The 24,127-nt window shown below is 47.1% G+C and overlaps 2 protein-coding genes across 6 annotated transcripts in view; one reads left to right on the forward strand and one right to left on the reverse strand.

The window, feature by feature from the left end:
- The window catches only part of LOC120953830 (activating transcription factor 3), a 63,733-nt gene extending 42,858 nt beyond the window's left edge, over window positions 1–20,875 (forward strand). For 3 of the 5 annotated variants that reach the window (XM_040374123.2, XM_040374122.2, XM_040374125.2), the window contains 4 exons: window positions 3,908–5,426; window positions 9,701–9,826; window positions 12,967–13,170; window positions 13,267–20,875. In XM_040374123.2, coding sequence (XP_040230057.2) covers window positions 5,286–5,426; window positions 9,701–9,826; window positions 12,967–13,170; window positions 13,267–15,075 — 2,280 coding nt within the window. In that variant the 5' untranslated portion in view covers window positions 3,908–5,285 and the 3' untranslated portion in view covers window positions 15,076–20,875. The remainder of the gene's footprint in view (window positions 1–3,907; window positions 5,427–9,700; window positions 9,827–12,966; window positions 13,171–13,266) is intronic. The other 2 variants (XM_049606177.1, XM_040374124.2) reach the window with 2 other exon arrangements.
- LOC120953829 (ATP-dependent DNA helicase DDX11) lies at window positions 20,563–24,072 on the reverse strand. Its single transcript, XM_040374121.2, has 3 exons — window positions 21,961–24,072; window positions 21,686–21,883; window positions 20,563–21,619 (listed from the first exon to the last, which is right to left on the reverse strand). The coding sequence occupies exons 1-3, from the start codon at window positions 23,824–23,826 to the stop codon at window positions 20,951–20,953; spliced, it is 2,733 nt and encodes a 910-aa protein (XP_040230055.2). The 5' UTR covers window positions 23,827–24,072; the 3' UTR covers window positions 20,563–20,950.
- Window positions 24,073–24,127: the final 55 nt, after the last annotated feature.

Genomic DNA, 24,127 nt, shown 5'->3' on the forward strand with positions numbered 1-24,127 from the left:
ATTTCAATTCTTTTCCGCCGAGAAAAGCTGAAAGATATTTCCTTTTCCTAGGCAAAGCGGAATCGCTACTCGCTCGAACTTCCCCGTTTCAAACCGACACCGAGCGTAGGAAACTATAAAACCGTCCGAAGAAATAATCGTAAAAACCTATCTCCATACTAAAGAATTATGAGTAAAAAACTGCCTCGCAGTCGACGCATCTCTCCTTCACGGAGGGTATTTGGGAGGAAAACGCGCTCTCCACAACAAAGGAAAAACAAATGTGTGACGCGACATCGTACATATCAAACGTGTGTGCGCCACGTTTACAACTCTAAATTATGATACCCCATCAACATCCAGCTCACGCGACAATGCGTCGTCGTCAATGAGGTCTCTCTCTCTCTCTCTCTTTGTCTCGTCTCTATTGGAGTTACCATGGACACATTGGACATAGTTCCTAGGGCGCCTTGCTCCTCATGTCAGTCTTTTTGACGCACGGGACCCCGGAGACGCCACCGCGGATGGCCATAGCCAGCAAAAAGATGAAGGGTGAAATTCCACACAAGAAGTATGTGCGGGATGTTCATAGCCCCATCTCTCGCTCTCCTGCATCCTCACACAGATGTGAGTGTGTGTGCGTATAAATTCTCTGTCGCAATAAAAACTGCATTATATTGGAATTTGCATAACGCCTTCGTCTTGTGCGCAAACAACGGTGGACCACCACCGGCGAATTGGCGCTTTACGTACGAGTAGAAGCTCTTCCAAAAATGCACACACACACACCCAGCAGGGTTGTGGTTGATGCGCTTTCCGGCATGCAGCACCGCATACGTGCTGGATTTTACGCGTCCTCTTCCTACATGCGGGTGTGTCAAAACAAGCGCAGAACTCTGCAAACCTCATTTGAACCATTCTCATTCTACAGGTGGCATGTCGCAATGGACAGCAAACACACGCACACCCGTACATGCTCATCGGGACAAAGAAAAACAATTACACAAAACGGAAGTGTGAATGAATATTTGCCACAAACTACTACCGAACTCTGGGGCCCTGGTGGTGCCCTGTTGTTCGACATCAATTTGCGTATGCCATTTGAACGCGACCCGCTTCCTCCCGGATGCGACCGGGCAGGGTGGTGGTGTACGGGGATACCACGTTAACCACGAAAAGCACTTTACCAACCAGCTCCTACACCGTCACTCTGTACCTACACCGTTCGGTTGTTGTTTGACGCGCGATTCTCTGTAACTCGGATTTTATTTATAAATTTCATATGGCTGACCACCTTCGGACCTGCGAGCGAGAGAAGTGCAGTTTTGCGACCCGCGCCTGACGTACATTAAGGGCAATGTTTGGTTACGTATTTCGGCAAAAGAAGCTGACAGAAGCTTCCGCACACAATGTATACAATGTCATTTCAAATGTTTGATTGCATTGAAAATGAATTATCTAATTCACCATATCCTGTGAGATTATTTTCGTCATGCACTGTACTGTGCAAAAGCAGTGAAATAATTTATTTGTGCGTTTCTTTTCCATCCATTCCGTCCAAAAATACTAACTCACCGTTACAATCCGTTTCCCCATTTCTCTCCTTTACCCTCAACTGCGTCAGCAAGCGTAACAAGCAAGCTCCCTCGTTCGCGTAAAGAATGCATCGTTGCGTAAATTGCAATCCGCGCGGCGTACGGTCCGGGCGCGCTAAATTCACCACACGCGCGCCTACACACGTCCGTCCCTGGAACGGACGCGTATGGAGTCAACGGGACAATAAATTAAGTCCACGAAGTCCTGCCACACACTGTACCCGGGGATCCACCACCACAAGTGCACACACAATGGCCATTCATATACGCACCAGTGACACTTTCTGGCCGCTTATCCGAGATTTTGTTTTCACTTCTCCTTCTTTCCGCTTTTTTTTGTGCCCGGACACGATGCTTCCGATGCTCAAGCACTTACCAAGTAGCACAGAAGTCAAGCGAAAAAATTGCATCGTGCGCCACGCACCGCGACGCACTGCTGCACTGATTGAAATGAGGATACGGCAAAGACAATGCGTGTTTTGGAAGACAAATTATGTGAAGCGATTTCGACCGTAACAAACCACCGCTTCCACTTCCACTTTGTACAAACGATAGCAATCATATCAATTCAATTAGTCACTCTGGCATGTCATTGGCAAATAGTGCCGCCGGTATCGAGGCCATTTGCGTCTGATAAGTGTTTTTATCTTATTAGCAAACGTCACGTTTAGTTAAATCGAGCCAGATGCTGCTCCGATCCTGTTTGCGTCCAAAACAAACCCTCTAATTATAACACGTTTACAAGCAAGCTTGGGACGTGTACACAGGTCGAGCACGTTTGAAACCTCAAACCATGGGGGGGCAGCTTGAAACGATCAATTCGAGATCGTTTACCATTCCGCCACAGTAACCTGTTCAAAATCTGGGTACACGTCAGTAGAAGAAGTGGACGCCGGCAATTAATCATTCCGACACGGCGGCGTTCACCACAAAACTGACGATAATCTGAGCTCTCTTACTTGCAAACACCAACCCTGCATCACCTGCAACGAACCGATGCAATGCTCAACAGCGCAAACGAGTTTGATACGTTATCGTGTGCAAGTTTACGGAGCAAAAGGTAACAGTCGACGTCAAACATTCACACACCAAAGGGCGCAAGTTGTTCCAAAAACGGTTGGATTAATCATCTTCAAGCAGACGCCTGCCTATCTGCTCGGTTTTGACCTCTCGGTATAGCACCAATTACACACACACACACTCTAGACCGGGCATGACCATCTGTCACTGCGACTCACGAGCAGCAATCCTACGCTTCGGCACTTCGGCACCACTCAGCCACAGCACCTGGATCCGCCTAGGGGGCGCCACCAGTTTCGTGCCAAGCCAAGTACTCGCTTACATTCGCCCGTCCGTCGATTGTTTCGTTGTTTTGTCTGCCAAACAAGGCAGACACCCCACCAGAACGTGGAGGCGTTTGGGATTGGGGTGCTCCCAGGACGGGTGTTAACCTCAATATTATAGAGCCGAACTGCCTCTCGGCAACAGCAACACCACCGACCTGGCAGGCGGTGGGAATACGAGGCAGTACGACACGACACCAACCGGTCAGAAATGATCCCCTGAGCTGGTTGGGTTGGCTTTGGTTCTCGGTGGTGGGTGCGAAATCTGTTTTGTGTGGCCTTTATCTTTTTTCTTCCTCTGTTCTCGGAGGTTCCTGTCCTTTTCGTCAGTTCCTACAGGAACCAACGCAAAAACGGGGCCACGGGAAGGAAATGAATGGTTAAATCTGCATGAATTGGGCTATTAAAAAGGCGGATAGCCCGTATCTGTGAGGCGAACATAGAGAATAATGGCTTGCCATTACATTTATGGAAGAACGAGGTCCAATTCCGGTCCACCACGGTGCGACATACATTACCGGTGGATGATCTGTGCTGTTTGGAGCTCGGAAGCTCCTGGAGGCGGTGTGTGTTTGTGTGGAGCAGAGCAGAGAGGAAGTCCACTCCAAATAGCCCATAGCTCATTTCAATTCCTCCCAGTTAGGTGAGTGGGTGAGGTTCGTCCCAAGCTTTGCGAGAATCTATTTTATGACCTTCACAACGAGAGCTCCCACCAACAACCTGAAGCTCAACCGGTACACAATCGCTCCCCCTCAACGCCTCCAAGACTTAAAGCCGTTGGAGATGCGACTTTTTGAACCTCTTTTTTCTCATGCGCTGACTTGCTCCTCCGTAGTAACCCCACGGGGCTGCCGACTGTAGTTAAATTAATTATCGCTCCTTCGATAGCTCATCCCCACACGCAACAACAACAATAACAAAAACCCCACTTCAACTCGATGTGCCGGTGGCAATAATCATTAACCGAGTTTCTTTCCCAATTGCTTTCAGCGCTCTCGTTGCAGATAAGCTTCCGGATTCGTGGGCCGTGCGCGGATTCACGGACACACAGCAAGTGCATAAATCAATCAATCAAACCCCGCGGCGTTCGAGCCGCACCGACGAAAGCGGCAAACAGTGCAGAGGACGCAGAGCCTTGAGCGAGCCCGTTTTCGAACGATCCTATACGCAGTGCCTTTCCATATTCGCTCGGGGAAGCATTATTCGGGCAAAAGCTAATGTGCGCGCCCCAAATGCAGTGCCCGGCCAAAGCATCCGCGCGCCCTGGATGTTTGAAGTGATCGTAGTGCCAACGCGTTAATGTCTGTGAACAAGAGTGCCGTTAAAGCGTACAATTCTTTATACGACGGAAAGTGCCGTGTATGCTGTGTAGATCAGGAACCGCTTTCCAGGCTCCAAGAGCTGCTGTGAAGTGGTTACAAAACAAAAACAAGGAACGAAATCAGTCTTTCAGTCAACGACTGGCGCTGAGAGCAGCAAGCATATTGTGATTTAAGTTAATATTGTACAGCAACAATACCTTCATATACAACCACACACACATACACATATACGCACAGAAACGTACAATCAGTACTATTTAAACATACAACCCTATTTAAACCTATCGACGTCGACAGTTTGTGCATTTGTGCTCGTCCCTGTCAGCATCATTCAGCACTAACAGTTTCATCAATAAGCGCATTGTACATCCCTGGTGCACTGAAAACTACCCAAAACCAAACTCGAAACACAAACACACACACATTCGCGTGACACTAAGTGTACCAAAACACGTGCCCTTTATTTCCGCAAGTGAACCACTTTGCGGCTAAAGCAGGAAGACACAAGGCGCAAGGAATATTCTTCCCAGTTCAAAAGTGTGCAAAGCGCAGAGTGCATTCGAAAGAAAGAAAAATCTGTGATTAAAATAATTCTGTTTATTTTGTGTGTTTGTTTGCTTTATTTTAGTGACGGTCCCGAAAGTGTGTGTCTTTCGATTTATGTTTTCTTGTTTTCTATACGATCCGTTGCGACACTGGTTTCAACGAAGTTTTTTGTTAAAAGTGCCACGCCGTTACAAAGCGAACGAAACGAACAAACGACTCGACTTTTTTTTTACTAAGTTAAGTGCACATTAGTATACGCGTCGGAACAAGCAAGTGTTTACAGTACAAGTACAAGACAGCGGGCCCGATCTTTCGAAGATCCGGCGATACGCGCGATACAACTTAAGCCGGGAGAATCAAATTCGCCCGCCATTTTTAGTCATCCTGTCACCGCGTTCAGTTGCTAAGCAACGAAGCAGTGCATCCCCAGCGCATCATCACCAAAACGACACGATCGAGCGCGATCGAAAAGGGAACAAACGCAACCCACACATCAAAACATGTTCAACACAAACCTCAGCCTCACGGTGCCATCGCTCCTTATCATGGACGGTGGCACACCCAGGACGCCGGAGATCCTCAACTCCCTGATGGCCATGACAAACCCGCTCGAGTACTCGTTTCCAGTGAACAACTCACAGGTGAGTGACAGATGTTTCAGTAGTATGTGTTAGTATCATCCAATTCTCGCCACGATCGTCAGAACTGATCATACTTCTAGCAGCACCTCATTCCGATCACGCTCTCGACGTGTTGTCCACCATCGTGTTGTAGTCCATTACCGCCCACATGTTTGCTATATTTTTCTTCCAAATGGCGTTTACTAAATAATGGGCGACAATAATGCATGGGTCGCTTTTTTTCAAAACATTCTCTCGGTCGATCTCGGATAGAACACCGACCTAGTAGCCGAGATACTTTGTTGCCAACCCTTTCCAAATGCTTTCTACCATGCTTCACACATCATAAATATCGTGTACGTGAGGTTTGCTCTGTATTCGTGCTAGAACTGAACGGGCAGACACCAGAACGCGATGCCGTTTTTCCAATTTTATAGTAGTATGCCTAGTTTTAATACACATAACCTCCCTGTGTCTGTACTAAAACCTCAATTTAGATCATGACAATCAAAGAAACTCATTTGCATACCCTACCAACGTCCAGGGCATTGTTGGAAATGGTGTTGATAACATCTTAAATACACCGCCCACAGTGTACCCCAACGTGCGCGATTAACAAACTTCATTTTCTCCTATGCTAACGCCACTAACTACTGCCGCCAACAATGTAATGCAATCGTGACCCCAAGGAGAATTGTCCCATTGTGTGTACATGCGCATGTGTATGTGTGTGTATGCCTAGACCTACCGTCCGCATAGTGCAATTCTGGGCGCTCTCTTTCCCGTTGTTCGTTTCGGTGCGGTAATTCAATCAAATACCGATAAAAATCACTCAACGAATAAAATCTAATTTACTACTTCGTCGTGCAACCGTGTGTGTTTGGAGCAGCGTAACTTAGTACCACAAGCGAGCAAGCCACCTTCAGCTGCCATTGTATGGTATGTCACCTCGAACACGTACACATCTGATTAAATCCAGAGCATTTAAGCTCGTCGGAGCGCTGGAATTTCGGTCAAAGTCTACCGACACGCTGGAAGATGCCAACATGAAGACACAATTCGCCTCTCAACGACAACAAAGACACACCGTACAGACAGACATTGTCGATTGTCGACATGGTTTTTTTTTTTTTAATATTCAAATAGTCGTTGATAGAAATGGAGAGACAGACAGATCACGGTAATGCGACCATTATGGCATGACCTTACAAAACTAACCCAAATAAATCACAATCAATCCTCCTCTGGCCTAGAGCGTGATCTTTCCGTTTTTTTTTCTTCTTAGAAATAGAGACATATTCCATGCAACTAACCGCACACTTCTACACATTATGGAAGGGCTTAGCCGTCTTACTTCGTTACTTCGGCTACTAGCAATCTATTGAGAGTGAGTCCCACCACCATCAACCCTCCACTATCAGAGGTCACTTTACCATCTTGATGAAGCTCAAAGGAAATTGCCGCGACCATGATGGTTTTATTCCGTCGGGTGGCGTCGTCCAGCCGACACGCTGGGACCTCCACTTCCGACGACTTGGAACCTTTTCGTAGCCGTACTCCCACTCATTTAGGTAGCGGCGGCGAGCGCTCTCGAACGCCGCACATGATCGTGACAGCGCCCAGCCTGTGCAAGAGTTCGGGTGGCTGTGCTGTGTATGGTGGAGTGTGTGATGTGGAGTCCATAAATCTTCCTACACGCGCCTAATCGCGTGGTACATGCAACAGTTCCTGCTCTTCTAGCCTCCCTCCCGCAAGCTATCTCCACAACAGGCGTGTCACCTCCCATAGCTGCCACCTGCCATTTCACGTAGGTAGCGGCAGGCGCCATATAGTACCCCGTTGGCACGAAGACACGAACCCTCTGCTCCGATACACAAGTGCGTGCTAGCGGTGTTTTTTTAGCAAAACGTACCAACTCCAGATAAAGAGCGTGGCAGGGAAAGAAGCCACTAACTGCAATAGCAAAACGAACGAAATAATCATTCAAACAACCCTGACCCTTTCGCGGTACGACCTCCAAACCGATTGGAGAGTGTACACATCCACCACCGACCGTGCAGCAGCGCACCTGTGTGCGCCTGTGTTGGTTCCGGCTGGTCCCTAGCAATCCCAATTACATGGCAGCCCAACCCTACCCACTGGTCGTCCTCTATCGTTATCGGCGTTCCCTTTGCAGCGCTAGAAATACACCTGCGCGGGAAAGCGCCACCACACTCCCCCTCCCGTGTGGTCCCTTCAATAACTTCCGCCGCGCGATGAAACGAACGAACGAACGGGGTTTAGGTCCGGTACTGGCCCGGAATGGAAGCACAAAAAAGAAAAACCCGCGCTTAGTTCCAGTCATGGCGCCGCCATCAGACGGACTGCACCACACCCTGCTCCGGCCCCTGTCCACCCTCGTTCGCACACCGCACAGCATTCCCTGGGGGCATTCTTCCGTGCTGGGGAGTTGTTTCAAACAATGTTGTATTAGATTTTATTACCTTCCTAACCTTCCTGTTTTTTTTCTTTGCGTCGATTAGGGCGAACACGAAAGGGTGCGGTAAGCGTGTGTGTGTGTTGGGCGTGGGGTGGATTGGGTTAGGTTGGATTTTTTCACACCTTGGCGTCAAACCGCATGTCTGAGGGTAATTCTACGCTAGCGCACAATCGTGCTGCTATCGCGGTGTATTCCGCTTCTGCGGTCCAGCACGTGAAGCGCCTAATGAGCATGAGTACTCCGAGCATCCCAACTGCCACCCAGTTGCCATCATGCAACACAATCTACCAATGTGACAGACTACCATTTTGTCGTAGATGGAAAGCTTAAAACAATGAGAACTTTACTTGTGCCGGATATAGTTTAAAAGATTGGAGAGAGAAAAAACTGCAAAGCGTACTCTCTTCCCTACCGGAATTGCTACACAGCACACACGTTTCCCAACCCCTTCTCCTACTCATTGTTTTCTTAATTTAATTTAATTTTCCAAGATAGCAACCAAAACCACCGTTCGCTGTTCGCAGCACAAGTTGCATTCTGCTGTAAAATGAACCCTTCCCACCATTGGGCATTGACAGTGTTGGAACGGTGGAACACAACACAAACAAGACACCCATACCCGTTAGGGCGGGGAGGTGTGTTTGACAGGCGCGACAAGGTTGAATGTAACATTAATTTATGTCGCACATTTGCCTCCCGGCTTGGGCCCTGCTTCCTGCCCTGCCATCCATCGACTCGCCGCCGCCGATCGATTCACCGCCTCGCGGATGATAGATTTCCCAAAAAGGCGGCCCATTTCCGTTGCCGGCGCGCATTTCCGGCCCCCCGCCCGGAAGCCCCGATTGGTTTGGGGGGGGGGGGGGGGGAGGGTCGCCGTTAAGCAAAGCGCAGGGCCAGATTCGAACGAACTGATAACGAGCGCACACGCGGGCACACCCCTGGCAGCGTCGTTTCGGTATGCCCGGTGGTGTCAACGAACCGAGCAGAGGGAATTCCTTCGCACGGGTCACAGCACTACTCTTTTGCCCCGCCAGAGGCTTCCCCACGATATCCATCTTTTTATTTCATTTCCTTTTATCAGTGGCAGTATCGGCAGTGGCCAATTCCTATGACCCACAAACGGGGCACCCCTCTTCCTCTCGCCATGCCCGTTTTACCCGGAACGGATTGTGTGATTTGTGGGTTTATTTTCTGCAACAGCAGTTAAAGATGCGTTGCTTTAGATAAGCGCTACACACCTCACCGTAAAGTGCGGGTCGCACAAACGACAAACCACGTTACCGCTTGTCCTCTGTTTGTCGTGGAAACAACAGCCACGTGGTGTGCGCTTTTTTTTTGTTTCTAACAAAAGCACATTGAAAATGACCGTTGATTAATTATTTCTCGCACGAACACCACCGCCAAACGGCCTCATTTCCATAGAATGTGTCGTGAAATGTATTGGCGTATTGTGTTTGGGAGTAGGCACCACTTTATGGGTGGGGGGTTAGAAAAGTGGAGGGACGGTGCGGCGATTGATGAATGGGAAGCAAATGCAAAATGGAAATAGAATAATGACATAAAACAACGGGTTCAATTAATTGGAGAAATAACACTGAATAATAGAATCGGTAGTCTTGACACAAAAACAATGTCAATTGAAACGTGTTTTTTTAAGCTGACTACTAAACAACACAGAATAGTAACGCTTGGAAACATTTCAAACGCGTCGTGAAATATTTCATGCAATTTGACAAATGTTTATTTTAACCAATCGATAATCTTCCAAATTTGATTAACATCCTCTTTCTTCTCTTTTTCCTCTTTCTCGCGACAGACCTCACTGAACGACAGCCATTCCAACAGCTCCGACTCTCCGCTGGACTCGCCCGCCAGCCAGCAACATCAATCACACCAGCAGCAGCTACACCTTCACACCGGCAAGACGCCGAGCGTACAACAGGTAAATGACCTCCGAAACAAAACAAACCCCCACCCCACAGTCCCTTCTTCTCTCTTGGGGTTTTTCGGGTCGTCAGCTAACAGCAAGGATTCTCAAAGCCAGTGCAAATAACTCTTAAATCGTAAGCAACAGAGACCGTCCCGGCCAGTTTTGGGCAACATTTGCATGGCCTCATCGAAATAGCTGGGCAAGCTGCTTTCTACTTTTGGAGAATCTGGCCATAAAGCACAAACAATAACACAGTAACGACCCACAAACAAATGTGTTGGAGGAGATGTGAAAAGAGATGCGGAGGAGTTCTTCAAGCGAGATGGCGAATTGTTTGACAATAACACTTTTAAGGGAAATGTAGAAAATTGGGAATTTGAAGATGTTGCGCCATAAAGCAATTGTTCTGACCGATCAATACACTCTACACAATGATCTTGTGCCTCTCGCTTTATCCTCATCTATTTGAGAACTCTAACACCATCCTGCGTTGTACTAGCCTGTGCGCTTACCCACGACTCTATCGGTCCACTCGTCTAGAACCACTCTGTTATGGCGTTTTTATAATTCAATGGCACAAAAACTCCTCCTTAAATTTATGTTTTTTTCAAACAGATTTCTTCTGTTTTTTATCCACTAACTCCATCCTGAATAGCCGCAATCAAGAACCCCTGCAACCGGTAGGAAGTGATCAATTTGTTCACCATTCAATCACTAATGACGATAATTACGAATATTGACAGCGATCCCAACCGGGGGAGGAAGGTTTTCGATTAATCAGCAGCCCGTTAAGCATTTTTACATATTTTGGTATTCAAATGGCGTTAGCTTAGGCGCGATGGAACATCTTGTGCTTGCCGTTTTGAAGTTCATTCGTTATCCTGGACGGCAAAGGCAGTGCAAGATGTTCCTTGTTTATGTGGCAATACGATTTTTTTACACATATCCGTAGGATAGTGGTTTGCCTTGTAGTATGTACCAAATAAAACATAAATTTCCAAATGATTCACTACACTACAAGAAGTACATTTAGGTCATGCAAGCACACCATTCCACTCGACCCGAATAGCTTCTCTCCCCCCGGGTGGGTTCTCTGAATCTCAATCCGCAAAAGTCGTTCTGCAACTTCTGTTTCCGGCCACGCACCACGTACGGGAGAGATCGCATTTTCGGAACAATCCAATCCTCCTCCCTGCGCCGAGAGAGGTCAATCATCCGCGAGCTGTTTGCTTTTCAACTTCTCGATCAACTTCTACCTTTACCGCTACCTCCTTCACTTCCCCTTCCCCCATTGCCCAGTTCGTTCACACTTGGCAAGCTTCGAGAAATGCTGATTGATGAGACGACCGCAAACATCCCGCGAACCAAACCAAATTCGACGCCCACAGTGCGACAATACGTACACGCAACCGAGCCACCAACCATTTCGGACCCTTCACACACACACACACACACACACACCTCGAAACGCCGATCTTCTTTCGCGGGCGCAATCTTTACATTCGCGTACAGCCGCACCAACAAAAAAAAACCAATCTTCAACCCGGGACACGTTCGCGTCCCTGCCATCCACCGAAACACACATTTGCATACAAAAATATCAAGTGAAGAAGAAAGGAACAATTCGATACCCCGCTCGCGCACGGTCGGACACACCAGCAACGCCGTTCCGCTTTCTTTCCGCCCCCTGCGCAACGACGGCACCGTTTTGCGTCTTCTGACGGAACCGAACGCGCGCGCAGCAAACGATCTCTCACGCGGTGTGCGCGCGAGACGACAAATGCCACATGCGAGCGTGATTTTGAAAGCATTTCGTGCTCCTCCCGGGCACTTGTTGTTGGTTTGTTCCCCTCCCAGCTCACTCTCGCCGTGTGGGGAGGGTGCTGGAAAATGTGATCCTTCACCCCCGGCGACCACAGTGATATCCGATCTTGATCTTCACATCACAGACGAGATTTCTCATTACTCTTGCTTGCACCCCAAGCCGGGATTTACGCCCTTACACAAAAGTTAATCGCCAAAAAAAAAAACTTTCCAAATGCAACCCCCACGCGCGTGCAAAACCTGCTACATGCAAACGCAAAACGCAAGAGAGCACACCGCAGCACAACACAGATAACGACACGCAGATAACCAACGCCTGCCGTCCTGAAATGATGCGAAATGATTTTTCATGCCGCACTGCCGCCGGAAAGGTGGAAAGCAAGACGAAATGGAAAAGAGAGATGTTCCCTTCGAAATAAATAAAACCCGCAAATAAGTCACCCGACCCAGAAGCATTTTACCGGCACCCTCGAGCCGACCGGCCCGGCCGGCCGGGTTGTGCTGGTTCAATTATGTTTCACGACTTTTGGCCACGTTTCGGGCGTTGAATTATGATTATGGCCGCCGTACCACATTACTCTTGGAGCCAGGGGTTTGACTTCTTCGGTTTTGATCTTCCTTTCCTTACACTTCTTTGCCCAGGCAGGAGAAATATAATTCACTGCTTGCTTCTGTTTGTCATATTAATTTTTACCAGGCTGCTGCTGCTGCTGCTGCAGAGCCTCTCTCGCGGGCAAACATATGGTTTACTTGTTCAAATATTCGAATCATGGCGATCATTTGAATGAATAATTCAAAATCCTCATAAACTGCTGCCTAATCGTCACATAGTTAAGCAGAAGCTTGTCTCTTTCCCTAAGAAATAACGTTCTCGATCGCAGTTAGAGACAAACAAATGGCATTTGGGCCATCTGACGATCACATTTCCTCAACGCCATCAACAAAACAACACCGACTGTTAGACCCGTGCCCCGTAACTGTTCCGAATTCTTCGCATTTTAGATACCCAGAGTTTATTTCCCGAACCATACGATCAAAACAACTAACATTTCTAACATTTTAAACTCAAATATCCCTCACTCTAGCACCGGCGACAGGGAACGATTTGCACGGCATCTTTCGCCTGTCGTAGCTGTCCCGCACTTCGTTTTAGATCAGCTAACAAATTACACTGCCAACGCGAAGAATTGTAATCACAAACCGCTTTGCGATAAATAGAATCAGCACGCAGTGCGCGTGATCGCCATTACGTGACGGCTTCTCTTTTCACGACTCAATTTGTTTGTTTTTTTTCCCTTTCTTTTACGTTTCCTCACCCACACACACAGACATGCTCGCAACTGATCAAGGAAGGCGTGAAGCTGCTAATTCAGAGCAAGCGCAAGCACAGCGGCGGAGACTCGAGCGATGGGAATGAATCCAGCACACCGAAGGCGAAGGTAGCGCGACGGCGTGATGCCTCCATGACCGACCACCGGGAGACGAGTGAAGATGACATCGACTTCAAGTCGAGTCCTCGCTCGACTGTTGCGGTAAGCATTGCCATAACCTACGGCTGCCCAACGCTATGTCACTAGACAATCTATCTACAATCGTTATGTGATTCTTCTGTTCTCCCTTTCCTACAGCTAACACCGGAAGACGAGGACCGGCGACGGCGACGCCGCGAAAGGAACAAAATCGCCGCCACCAAGTGTCGCATGAAGAAGCGCGAACGTACGGTGAACCTGATCAACGAATCGGAGACGCTCGACGCCCAGAACAGGGAGCTTAAGTCGCAGGTCAGCAAGCTGGAGACGGAGTATCGGAAGTTGGTGGAGATCCTGCAGGCGCACGGTCCAACCTGCGTTCATCAGAATGGCTATCAACCGCTTCCCTCCCTGTCGACCATTATTGGAGCCGGTGTGGCTAGTACCAGCACCAGCACCAGTAGCAGCAGCAGCACCAGCAGCAGCAACAACAGCAACAAGTATCTGAACGATTTGACCTATCTCGATCAGGACCAAGCGAGCGGCCAGGGAGAGATCAAGTACTCGGAGTGCTTGAAGTCTGGAGTTGCCTCCAGTACCGGATCACCAATGGATGGCTTCCACAACCAAGACTCTCTGCTTCCGCCCGGATACTGTAAGCTTTCTCCAACGGAACCCAACAGCTTCCTGCTTGAATCACCATCCGAGTTACCCGGCACGGGAGATCAAACGGCCAAATCGGAATACATTCCCGGTCCAGCAGTGTCTGTCGCATCCTCCACCACTGCTCCCCAGCCTGCTCCCAAGAATGGACGTTCGAAACCTGGACCCAAGCCGCGACAGTCTAGAGCCCAGAACAAAACCACTCCCTCAGCGACAGCCACATCTACTACCGCAACGAATCTTCCGTCTCTGAAGAGCAACGCCAGCATCATCAACACTACTACGACCACCACTACGACCACCCCGTTCGGCACGAAAGGAAACCCACTCATTGCAGCCACCCTCATGACCACGACGCCCTCCTCTTCGCCCTCATCCGTACCTTCACCCCTAACTGGATCCCACTCTTTGTCGACGGTGAATCCAATCATCAATTCTATCGGAGGCCTCGGCACGACGGACGACGATGACTTCATACTGAAAAACGAACTCATCGACACGCACAGCCCCTACACGACGGTGCAGAGTGCGGATCGGTTCCTGTTCGATGCCACGCTCGATCTGTACAACAACAACGCGCACAGCCCGCTGACAGCAGGGCTCAACTGTGCCACCTCACACCAGCAACACCAGCATGCACAACAGTCGCAACACAACCATCACATGCAGCAACAGCAGCAGCAGCAGCAGCAACATAGTGCCACACTCAACAACAACAACCCCAGCATGGTAAACGAAAATGACAAACTCAATCACCTGAACGCGATTAAAGACAACACCTCCAACACGCTGCTCGAGTTCGGTGCCAGCTTCGAGACGCTTAAACCCGCCACAGTTGACTACACGCAGCATCAGCAGCAAGCCCAACACTCCAACGGAATGCATCATCAGCAACAGCAGCAACAGTCACAGCAACAGCTAGATAGCCTGCTAGTCGTTGGGGACCCTACCCTTGGGCATCTTCTTCATCATCAACACCAACAAAACCATCACCAGCACCATCACCACCAACAGCAGCAGCAGCAGCAGCAACACCAACAACAGCAACATCATCAACACCAGATGCAACACCAGCAACAACATCACCAACTGCAGCATCATCTCCAACAACATCACCTTCAGCAACAGCAACAACATCAACATCACCTCCATCAGCAGCAGCAACAACTCGTCACCAACACGTTGGATCTGCTCGGATCGGCTGCGAACGATATGTTCCTACTGGCCGACGATGATCCGACAGGTTTCACCGATCTCGACAGCGGTATAACGGCGTACAACAGCATCAACGGGTGTCTGGCGTGACCCACATCTTTCGATCTGTAAAATCCTCCCCAAGCACAAGCGAACCCTCAAACCCTTGGGGAGATGATCCTTTAGGGATCTTGGGGAAACTGTCTGAGCTCTAATCGTGTCTAATCGTTAAACGTGATCAATTTACCGCAAGTATCTCTCGAAATGTCTATTCTACTACACTGCGGAGGTGCGTCTTTCCCGAAGCCTAATGTACTTGTTTCGCCTGTTTTGAAAGCTGCTGCTGCTCCCGCTGTGTCCCTTTCCTTTACGAGTTCCTTACTTGACCGTCTTCCATCACGCCCGATAGGTTAGCACGTAAACGATTTTTTTCCTACTGAATCGTCCCTTTGGGCTCTACAACTTTACTACTAACCAGTCAGCTATTTGTACAACAGGTTGTTCTATGTACGAAATTGAGGTAAGGTGTCATCTTCGCTAAACCAACCGAGACCACACTCTGAAGACCCAGAGATGTCCCCAACATTACCCACCATTGAGTCGTAATGTCTCCAAAATACTCTCGCACAAACATACAACATTCATCAAACATTTGATCACTGTGAGTCTTGTGGCTTGTGTAACTTCCCCAATGCGTCCCAGGAAATTACTTTCTTTTTTTTCTGTTCTGCAATGGAATTTGTTGCGTTTTGGTTTGGTGTCTACCAGCTATAACCCACATCAAGTAAATGACAGCGTGGAAGAACACAACAAAGCACACACAATAACGCTGAATGGAAACAGAGGAAATGAGATGGCGAAAATGTAAAGATCGGAAATGCATTCCTTTTTCGTGTGTAAGGTTCAATAATCGTATCTCATTTTATGACTACTATTGTATGGTACACTATTACTGAATGTTATTAATATTATTATTATTATTATTACTATTATTATTCTCTTATTCCTACTACTGACTATTATTCTTATTGTGGCTATCTTGTTTACCGTTTTCTTTACCTTTTCGGTTCTGCTCTTTCCATTTGACACATGTTTCAGAATCGTTGTGTGCGCTTGTTGTTGTTTTTTTTTGTGTTTCTTTCCACTGCCATTTTACTTGCTGGTTTTGGCTGCACTGTGTTCCATTCTTTCCGTCGTATTTTGCATACACCCGAAAGAGCGGGAAAGAGAATTGGAATTTTGCATATATATCTCCCACTTTTGGCGTTGTTGTGTTCATGTTCTTGTGCTTCTTCACACCCGCAAGCTAATTTTTGTCAACCAGCAGAATATTCCTCTTCCCAAAAGCTACATCTCCCTACCCCCTTTGTTTATATATGGTGGTCTTTCCTTCTTTTTTGGCAAATTTGAATACTGTCCAAACCTTTTTTTTAGTTTTCAAAGGTATAAAACTCAGCTTGCATGTGGCAGTGTTGTCAAAAGTGTACCGTGGGCTCGCGCCATAAGACGAGTGCTGGAAATGGAAGTTAAAAACGTTGCATGGTAACTGGACGGAGCATTCAACCTCGCGTGAGAGGTGCGTTCGCACGCGCTCTGTACCTTATCATGCAACTGCATGGAAAAGACACGAAAAAAGTATTTTCAACCTTATGTTGACATTTTCTGCTGGTTTCAGTACAGCGGTGTATGTCTGTCAATGTAAATTCATTAATTAAATTACCATTTGCACGGTACGCTGTCTCCCCTCTGCTGAGTAGGAGCCGGGGACGGCACTGGCACAAAAAAAAAACTGGCACAAGATTAAACCATATTTGACTGTCCATTATTGGGATTATCGGCAGAGTAATGCTGATTGATGTACGATGGAAAGCAATGGTAGAAGAATCTCACAAACAACAGCAACCAAAAAACAAACGCTCAGCTTCCGTTTATGACGATCTACTGCAAACGAGAAGTATCCCCGATTGGTCCTCAAACCTCAACATTCCAAGCGCGAAACCGAAAACGACACCTTCTACTACTAGCACTGCACTGCAGCGACGAGTACACGAGGCGCAGATGGCGGAAGCGTGGTTCAAAGCAAATATAATTAACTTAATGCATAATCATAACGATACCAATAATTACCATTCGTTCGCGAGTTCTGACTACTATCGTATTTGTGAAAAAAATGAAGAAGAGCTGTAGCTCTTTCTTCTACTTCGGACTGATCCTTAAATGTCACTTACAAGCACCAACGGAAAGTTACCAACTACCTGTACATCTCTCTATCTCTCTGGTGGTCTATAGAAGCCAAACGGAAAGTTACCAACCGATTGAAGCAAACAAACAAACAAAAATGTAGAAACTATAATGTTTCATTGCGTTAAGTTTTTTTTCTAGATATAATCCTGTACTAAATGGATTAAAACAAACCTTTTTGATGGACCCATATGGATAAGGGCTGAGGAGTTTGTTGCTGATGTGTTGCTGCCCCATAAGGGCAAATCACAAAATCTACGGGTGCCATACTATTATCGTGTAAGTGTACGGATACACACTACCAGTACACGAGAGCATACAATACCAGTCAATTAGTATTAGCCGTTTTCTCGTTCATGACTTGATGAGGTTTTGTTTTTTGTTTTTATTTACATTTCATCTATTTACCCTTAATCTCACCTAGTGATTAGTTATGGTACATCAATCTCGTTTAATGTAAAACGGTAAATACTTAGTCTTCCTCTTAGCGTTCTACCTGTTTTGTGTTGCGCCGGGAGTTTTGTTTAAATAATTAATATATTCTTGCTTTGAACGTACGCGCGCCATCTGTTCCGCGTACTCGTACTTGCACGCTAGGGCCCTTTCTTCCCAGTTAGATCTCCCATCCCTTCGTTCTTCTAAAGGCCATTTAACAGCAACAGCCTCCACAAACAGCAACAACAACAACCAAGACCAATTTAATATTAGCTAGATTTGGATTACTGTAAACGTACTATTTAAGCGTAACAATCGACCGAAAGCTTACTGTGAAATCTAGGATATAGGATATGATAGAGGTACGATAATTGCTGTAGTGCTGCATTTCAAACCCAACTGCAGCGAAACTGCACACCCACAGCAGCCGACTGCAATGTGCAATGTGTGTTCGTCGTGCAGTGTGTGTGCACTACGACACTACGAGTATATATTATATATATTTATCAAACTAACACTGGTCAGGAGCCTTAAGCAGAAGAGGAAAGGAGAGGCCTTCTGTTACGCTGGGCAAGTGAGCAGCTTCCCAAGGTGGTTTATAGCATAGAAGGTAAAGTGTCGGCTAAGGCAAACATTCAAACTGTATACCATTTTAAAAGCAAACTCATCTCGTTCACCTCCCCTCCCATTGGAACAATTAGAGCCTTTCAAATAGCCTTTGAGAGCAGTGTGTGTGTTTGCTACTGCTTGGTTGGTCTTCTCAGTTGGTTATATACTCAGGTGGCTGGGCGTGCTGCTTTTGGCACGAATATTTGGAAGCTTCACTTGTTTTGTCCCAAACCATCCACATTCCCTCTCTCTCATCTTCTTACCGCAGAGGGGAGGAAGGGCAGGAAAGGAGGACGTCTTAATCGAACCGCCTATTCCTTCCGATCCATCCAGAAGACGAGAACTGGGGATGGAGGATGCAAACAAAAATGCAAAATGTGTGAAGCTAACATCAAATCCATTCGAAAAGCTGCCACTAACGCCACCAAATCCATCGCATGCCTTACTGTAAGAAAGTGAGCGGAAAAAAGAAGTTTAGCAGTACAGTTTAAAATTCATTATCAAAACTGGATAAAATGCCTTCCTATTTGGATGAATAGGTTATAATGCATGTTACTAGTTATTTCGTCAAAAGAGAAACAAACAAACCCGAACGAAACAGAATTTCAAAAGAAAAACGCAAAGAAGCAGGAAAACATTACTAAACAAAACATAAATATACAAAACAAAAAACGAGAGAAAAATAGACAAAAAATATTAACATTCAAATGCTATTCGCATACACGTTTTGCGCTATAGGCCTTAGCTGTTTACACGCCAAACGGGCGTACGTGTCATTGGGTAGATGTTTCATTCTTATGGTTTAATGCAATGCATTATACACTCGGGGCAGGACCAATTTCAAAGCGCTTTACCTTTTCTTTTACCGTGTACCAATCGATAAGATGATACGCTGAAGGCGAAGGATAAAAACAAACAAACAAACAAACTATTGGAAAAACCCATTAAAACGTTTTGTTTTCTAAAATATTAAGTGTGATATAGAAAAAAAAAAAAGAACGCAGGCATACGAAAATTAGAGGACAACAGAACGAAGGATATTAACAGAGGAGCTAGGGGGGCGATCGGTGAAGGCGATCGGTCTTATTCTAAAAGGGTGATATATTACTTCTTAAATCAACAACTTTCAAAAACGAGTTACGATATTTGATACTCTTAATTTCATTCAGTGGATCGTAAAATCAATAGAGCTTTTCCTTAAAAGTACACCCAATTTTCCCTAGAGCGTTCTTTGACCCAAAAATATAACAGGAAAAAGCTTCCAACGATCCCAAGCGCCGCGGCTAGTCGACCTTTGTCTACGTTATTTCGTATGCGCACGGGGAAGCGAAAACTATTCAATGAAATTTTTTATTCTACTTTGTACCTGGCTACCGTTGGCCTCGTGTGTTCACCGTTGACGAACGAAACGCACCGCCGTTGCACACGGGCAGAAAAGAGAAACAGAACAAAAAGTGGTTAAAATCAGAAAAAAAGACTCACATCGAATACGAAAATCTCCTCCCTTGACACAACTTAATCGCTTTGTGCGCGCACAACACACACCAACACACAGTAAAGACAGTAGAATGGATCATAATCCGTTTGGAAACTAAAAGACAGCCATCACTTTCACACACTCTAGGATCGATCCTTGCAACCATTGCAAGGGTTTGCCTGGAGCCTGGAGCCATCAAATGAAGTACAATATTTATAGCCAAACGTCTGCGCTTGGAATAAAGAAGCTAACATTGTCTTTCTATCCCGTATCTTGTGTGCTTCTGTTGTTAATGCAAAAACAAATATGCGTAAGGCAATAAAGGGAAAAAAACAATATGCTACAATACAAGCGAAAGAAAGGGCTGCCTTAGGAAGCATTCTAGTAACAGCATAGCTATCGTGTAATGTAAAAAGGAGTAAAAATGTTAACGATAAACAGAATGCACACTAAACAGTATTGTGTTGTCTCTAAAGTGACCGTTAGTGTGTCCACTGTCCTAAACTAACGTTCACAATGTCGTTGTGTGGCCCATTTGTCTCAAAGCCTCAGCATATTCGTCGCAGCTTCCATGTACGCACAAAACATACGCACACACACAGTAAACCAGGGAGGTGTTCGCGCATAACTGTTGCTAATGTGTCTTACATCAACCCGCAAACTTAGTACGCAAAAGGGTATATGACAGCATAGCTGACAACAGCACAGAAACGATTAGAATGGGAAAGGAAAGCCTTGAGAGGACTTAAAAAGGAAACGAGAATGAGTCACGATATTCTTCCGCCTTGTTAGAAAGATTGCAAAAAACAATCAATAATAATTCAAATCGGTCGATATACATGGTGTGCTGGCGTGCAAGTCTATTTACAAATCAGCAAATGTGCAGCAATACCAAGCTTCACAATGTTCGATAATGCTCGTGTGATGAATCAGTATCAAACGCGGTGTAGTGTGTGTTAAGAGAACAGAAACAACAAAAACGAAACAAGCAGACGCGTTATTATCTCGTATCGTAAAATGGTAAAAGTGTTTCAAAGCGCAACCACATTTAAAAAAAAACCAAGCTGTGTCACAAAATCGAAACCATGAAGGAGAAAAAATATATACACATAAACAATATCGGACTAAAATAGCCCAATATAACAGCAACTATCCCTCCCACAGCAGGAGGGGGGCTTTGATTGTACTTACTGCGCACGTTTCATCCGAAAATACGCATCGCTTTCAATGAGTTTCTTCCACGTGTTTAGCTTTATGGTCGCGAAAAAATTTCACCAACTTCCCGTGCGCCTGCCCGTACCGTTCGGCGCACTCCATACGCTCCGAAATCCACACGGGCAGCTTTCGACGAATGCGCTCGCCGGTACAGTACCGGGTATCGAGCAGTATCACCGCAGCATAGTCCCGTATATGGCGCACAGCACGGCCAATGCACTGATTGACGGCTTTCATGCAAAGATTCTCATAGTACTCGTTTCCGGCGGAGGACGCACCGGACGTGGCACCGGCCAAACTACGATCCAGGTAGCGCATCCGTTCGCACAGCTCCGGGCTGGTACGATTCGGATAGGGCAATCCCACCACCACCACACAGCGCCCGAGCTGGTCGGAAAAGTTCAACCCTTCGCTAAGCTTACCCCCGACCACACTAAACAGTATGGCCCCGGTTGCCGATCGTGCTGCCCGGCCGTACTCGGACAGAATTTTCTCCACCTGACCGGACGTTTTCGGCTCACGGAACACTTTCTTGCGCTCTTCCAGCCGTGCCCGATTGCCCGACTCCTCCAGCTTTCGGGTGAACAGGTCGAGAAAGTCGTACGAGCTGAAGAACACCACCACACCGTGCGGCACAACCTGGCTGATGTTTAGCAACGTTGACTGAAGTTCGTCGAGCTGGAAACAATATTTGGGGCGAATGTTAGCTTTGTCTTCTCGATCTGGATCGCAAAATGGACCTACCATTTCCACATTGTGCTTGTTGTTGTAGTTGAACAGAAAGTCTTTCCCGGTCGGCCCTCGACCAAGTGCGATCGGAAGGACGGCATCCTTCGGCACCACGTGTGGATAGCTTTTAATCGTTACTCGCTCCCGGCAGTTGCGAAATACCTGTTCCGTCAGCTCTTCGGTCGGTTGCATCGTACCACCGGCCAGCACAACCTGCAACAAACAAGAGCAAAATTGACAAATTAGCTAACCTTGCTCCTGGGATAGTTGCCCACTGTCTGCCTTCGTACCGAACGACAGCTTTGAACGATGTCCTCAAACTTTCCACCCGGATTCAACAGCAGATACTTCATGCTCGCCTGCGACAGATCCTTCTCATCGAACGAAATCATCACCCGACTATCACCACTTCCACCACCGGCATCCTCCACCAGACACTCGAGAAAGTTTATCAACGGCCGAATCGCATTTGTGACAGAAGGTTTGCTTTGCAACTGTTGATCGTTTTCCTGGTTGCTAACAGGAGCAGACTCCACAGCCTGCTTGGACACTGGTCGGCCTGCTTTCTTCTTCTGTGATTTGTTTTTGTAGTCTTCTTCAAGATTTTTCAGAAGTGATTTCAGCTCACTCGTTGATCCTTTCGATGTCGTGCCGACCTTCGACCGAATGGATGGCCCATTCTGTTCCAGCAGTTCCGGCGCTGCGCTCTGGGCGAACCCGTGCACCTTCTGCGCAATGCGCGATCGCTCGCAGAACGAAAGTATGTCCGATAAGTTCAAATTAAATATATCCGCCTCGAGTAACAGCTCCTGTGTTTCGAGCATACGAGATCGATTGGTGCTGCTCCCCTCTGGGGACAACACTTTACCCAGCCGCGTGGCAATGAAGATGAGCTGATTGATGCGAAGCAGGTTTTTCGTGGAGAAGCGCGAGAAGTACCGAGCTTTGTAGGCAGAAAGGTGCACCTTTGCCAGACGCAGCTGCTCCAGCCGCACTTCCTGACTGTGTATGGCTGAAATCGTGTCCAGCAGGTTGTGTGCCTCGTCGATGATCAAGATCGCATCCTGCAGACGAATACCGGACTGTTGGCGTGTGCGCCGGTGCAAGATCAGCTGGTAGGGAACCATCAGCACCTGTGCATCGGGAATAGCGGCGCGGGAGGCGTAATAAGGACACGCTTGTTCGCGCTTTCCCGCCTTTACCAGGTCCTCGATGTCGGGCACTTCGAATAGGATGCCATTTTTCAATCCTTCTATTGCACGCTGATTGTAGTAGGGGCACGATTGTGTGAGCTTTCTTCGTTTCTTGACACTTCGCCCATCGTCGCCTTCGTCGCCGGCACTTGCTTTACTCTTTCCCCCTTTGTTCAGCAACTCCAGACACCGCTCGTTGATCAGCGTACTCGACTTTAGCTTGCGTACATCCGCATTGATGCAAAGACTTTGGCGTGAGGCGAGCGACATCAGTCGAAGATCCTTGGAATGTTCCGTTTCCTTCACTTCGCTAACAACCTGCGAAAGCTGCGAATGTGTACGACTGCAAAATATCACCTGCACTGGACGGTATCGCTCCTCATCATTCTCACGATCGGCTTCGGGTTCTTCATCACTGCCGTCACTGTCTTCCGGGAGCAAAAACTCGTCCTCATCGATTGTGACATCCTGCTGGAGCGGTTCTTCCCTCAACGTGTCATCCTTGGGGCGAATCTTCTCCAACCGAATCTTGTGCAACACCGCACGATCCTTCATCCGCAGTAGATGCTTCTGATACTCTTCAATCGATTGCTTGAAATGATTCAGCTCATCCAACTCCTTTCGTTGGCCCATTGCACTGTACTGTCCCGAGATCCAATCGCTGGAGCTCTCGTTCTCCTTCTCTAGACGGGCTATTTCAGCTCGCAACCGCACAATCTTTTCCTGCAGCTCCACTTCCATCAGTCGAACATAATCTTTCAGCCAGGTAAGGGTGCCACAGGTTAAACTTAACGATTTTCCGGTTCCAGTAGGACTTTCGAAGATTCCGATACCTCCGCTGTGTATCACCGTGTAGAGTGTCTTCATAAAATCTAACTGAATATCGTACGGCAGAAAGGGAAATGCAAAGTCTGACCCTTTCTCCGGTGGATGTAGCTGCTTTTCTGGCTTGAACAATGCCATTTTTAGCAGGATGTTGTACAAAAAATCACAGAATATCACAGAACATGTAGCAACGCACGATCGCCCGAACACGACTTTGTTTACGTTTACGTTTGAATGCTAGCAAAAACGATTGGCGCCATTTTCGTTGTCATAATTTCAAACCCCGTGCGAATATTCAACATCGTTTCTGGCGTGAGAATTAATAACACAAGAGGTTTAATGAAAACGCGAATTATTGCCACTTGAAACGGAATTATATTTGCACAAAACTCCCGAAACAGAATAATTTTTCAGTTATTTCAATAACACCGACCTGTCG

This window comes from Anopheles coluzzii, chromosome 2 (assembly GCF_943734685.1).
Source record: "Anopheles coluzzii chromosome 2, AcolN3, whole genome shotgun sequence".
NCBI classification, from domain to species: Eukaryota; Metazoa; Arthropoda; class Insecta; order Diptera; family Culicidae; genus Anopheles; species Anopheles coluzzii.

Bases quoted from the DNA above. Each gene is read 5' to 3' on its own strand.
- LOC120953829 (XM_040374121.2), bottom strand. From the start codon at position 23,826: ATGGCATTGTTCAAGCCAGAAAAGCAGCTACATCCACCGGAGAAAGGG. The intron at 21,884-21,960 runs GTACGAAGGCAG...TGTTTGTTGCAG, and splicing joins TCGTTCAAAGCTGTCGTTCG to GTTGTGCTGGCCGGTGGTAC. The intron at 21,620-21,685 runs GTAGGTCCATTT...TATTGTTTCCAG, and splicing joins ACAAGCACAATGTGGAAATG to CTCGACGAACTTCAGTCAAC.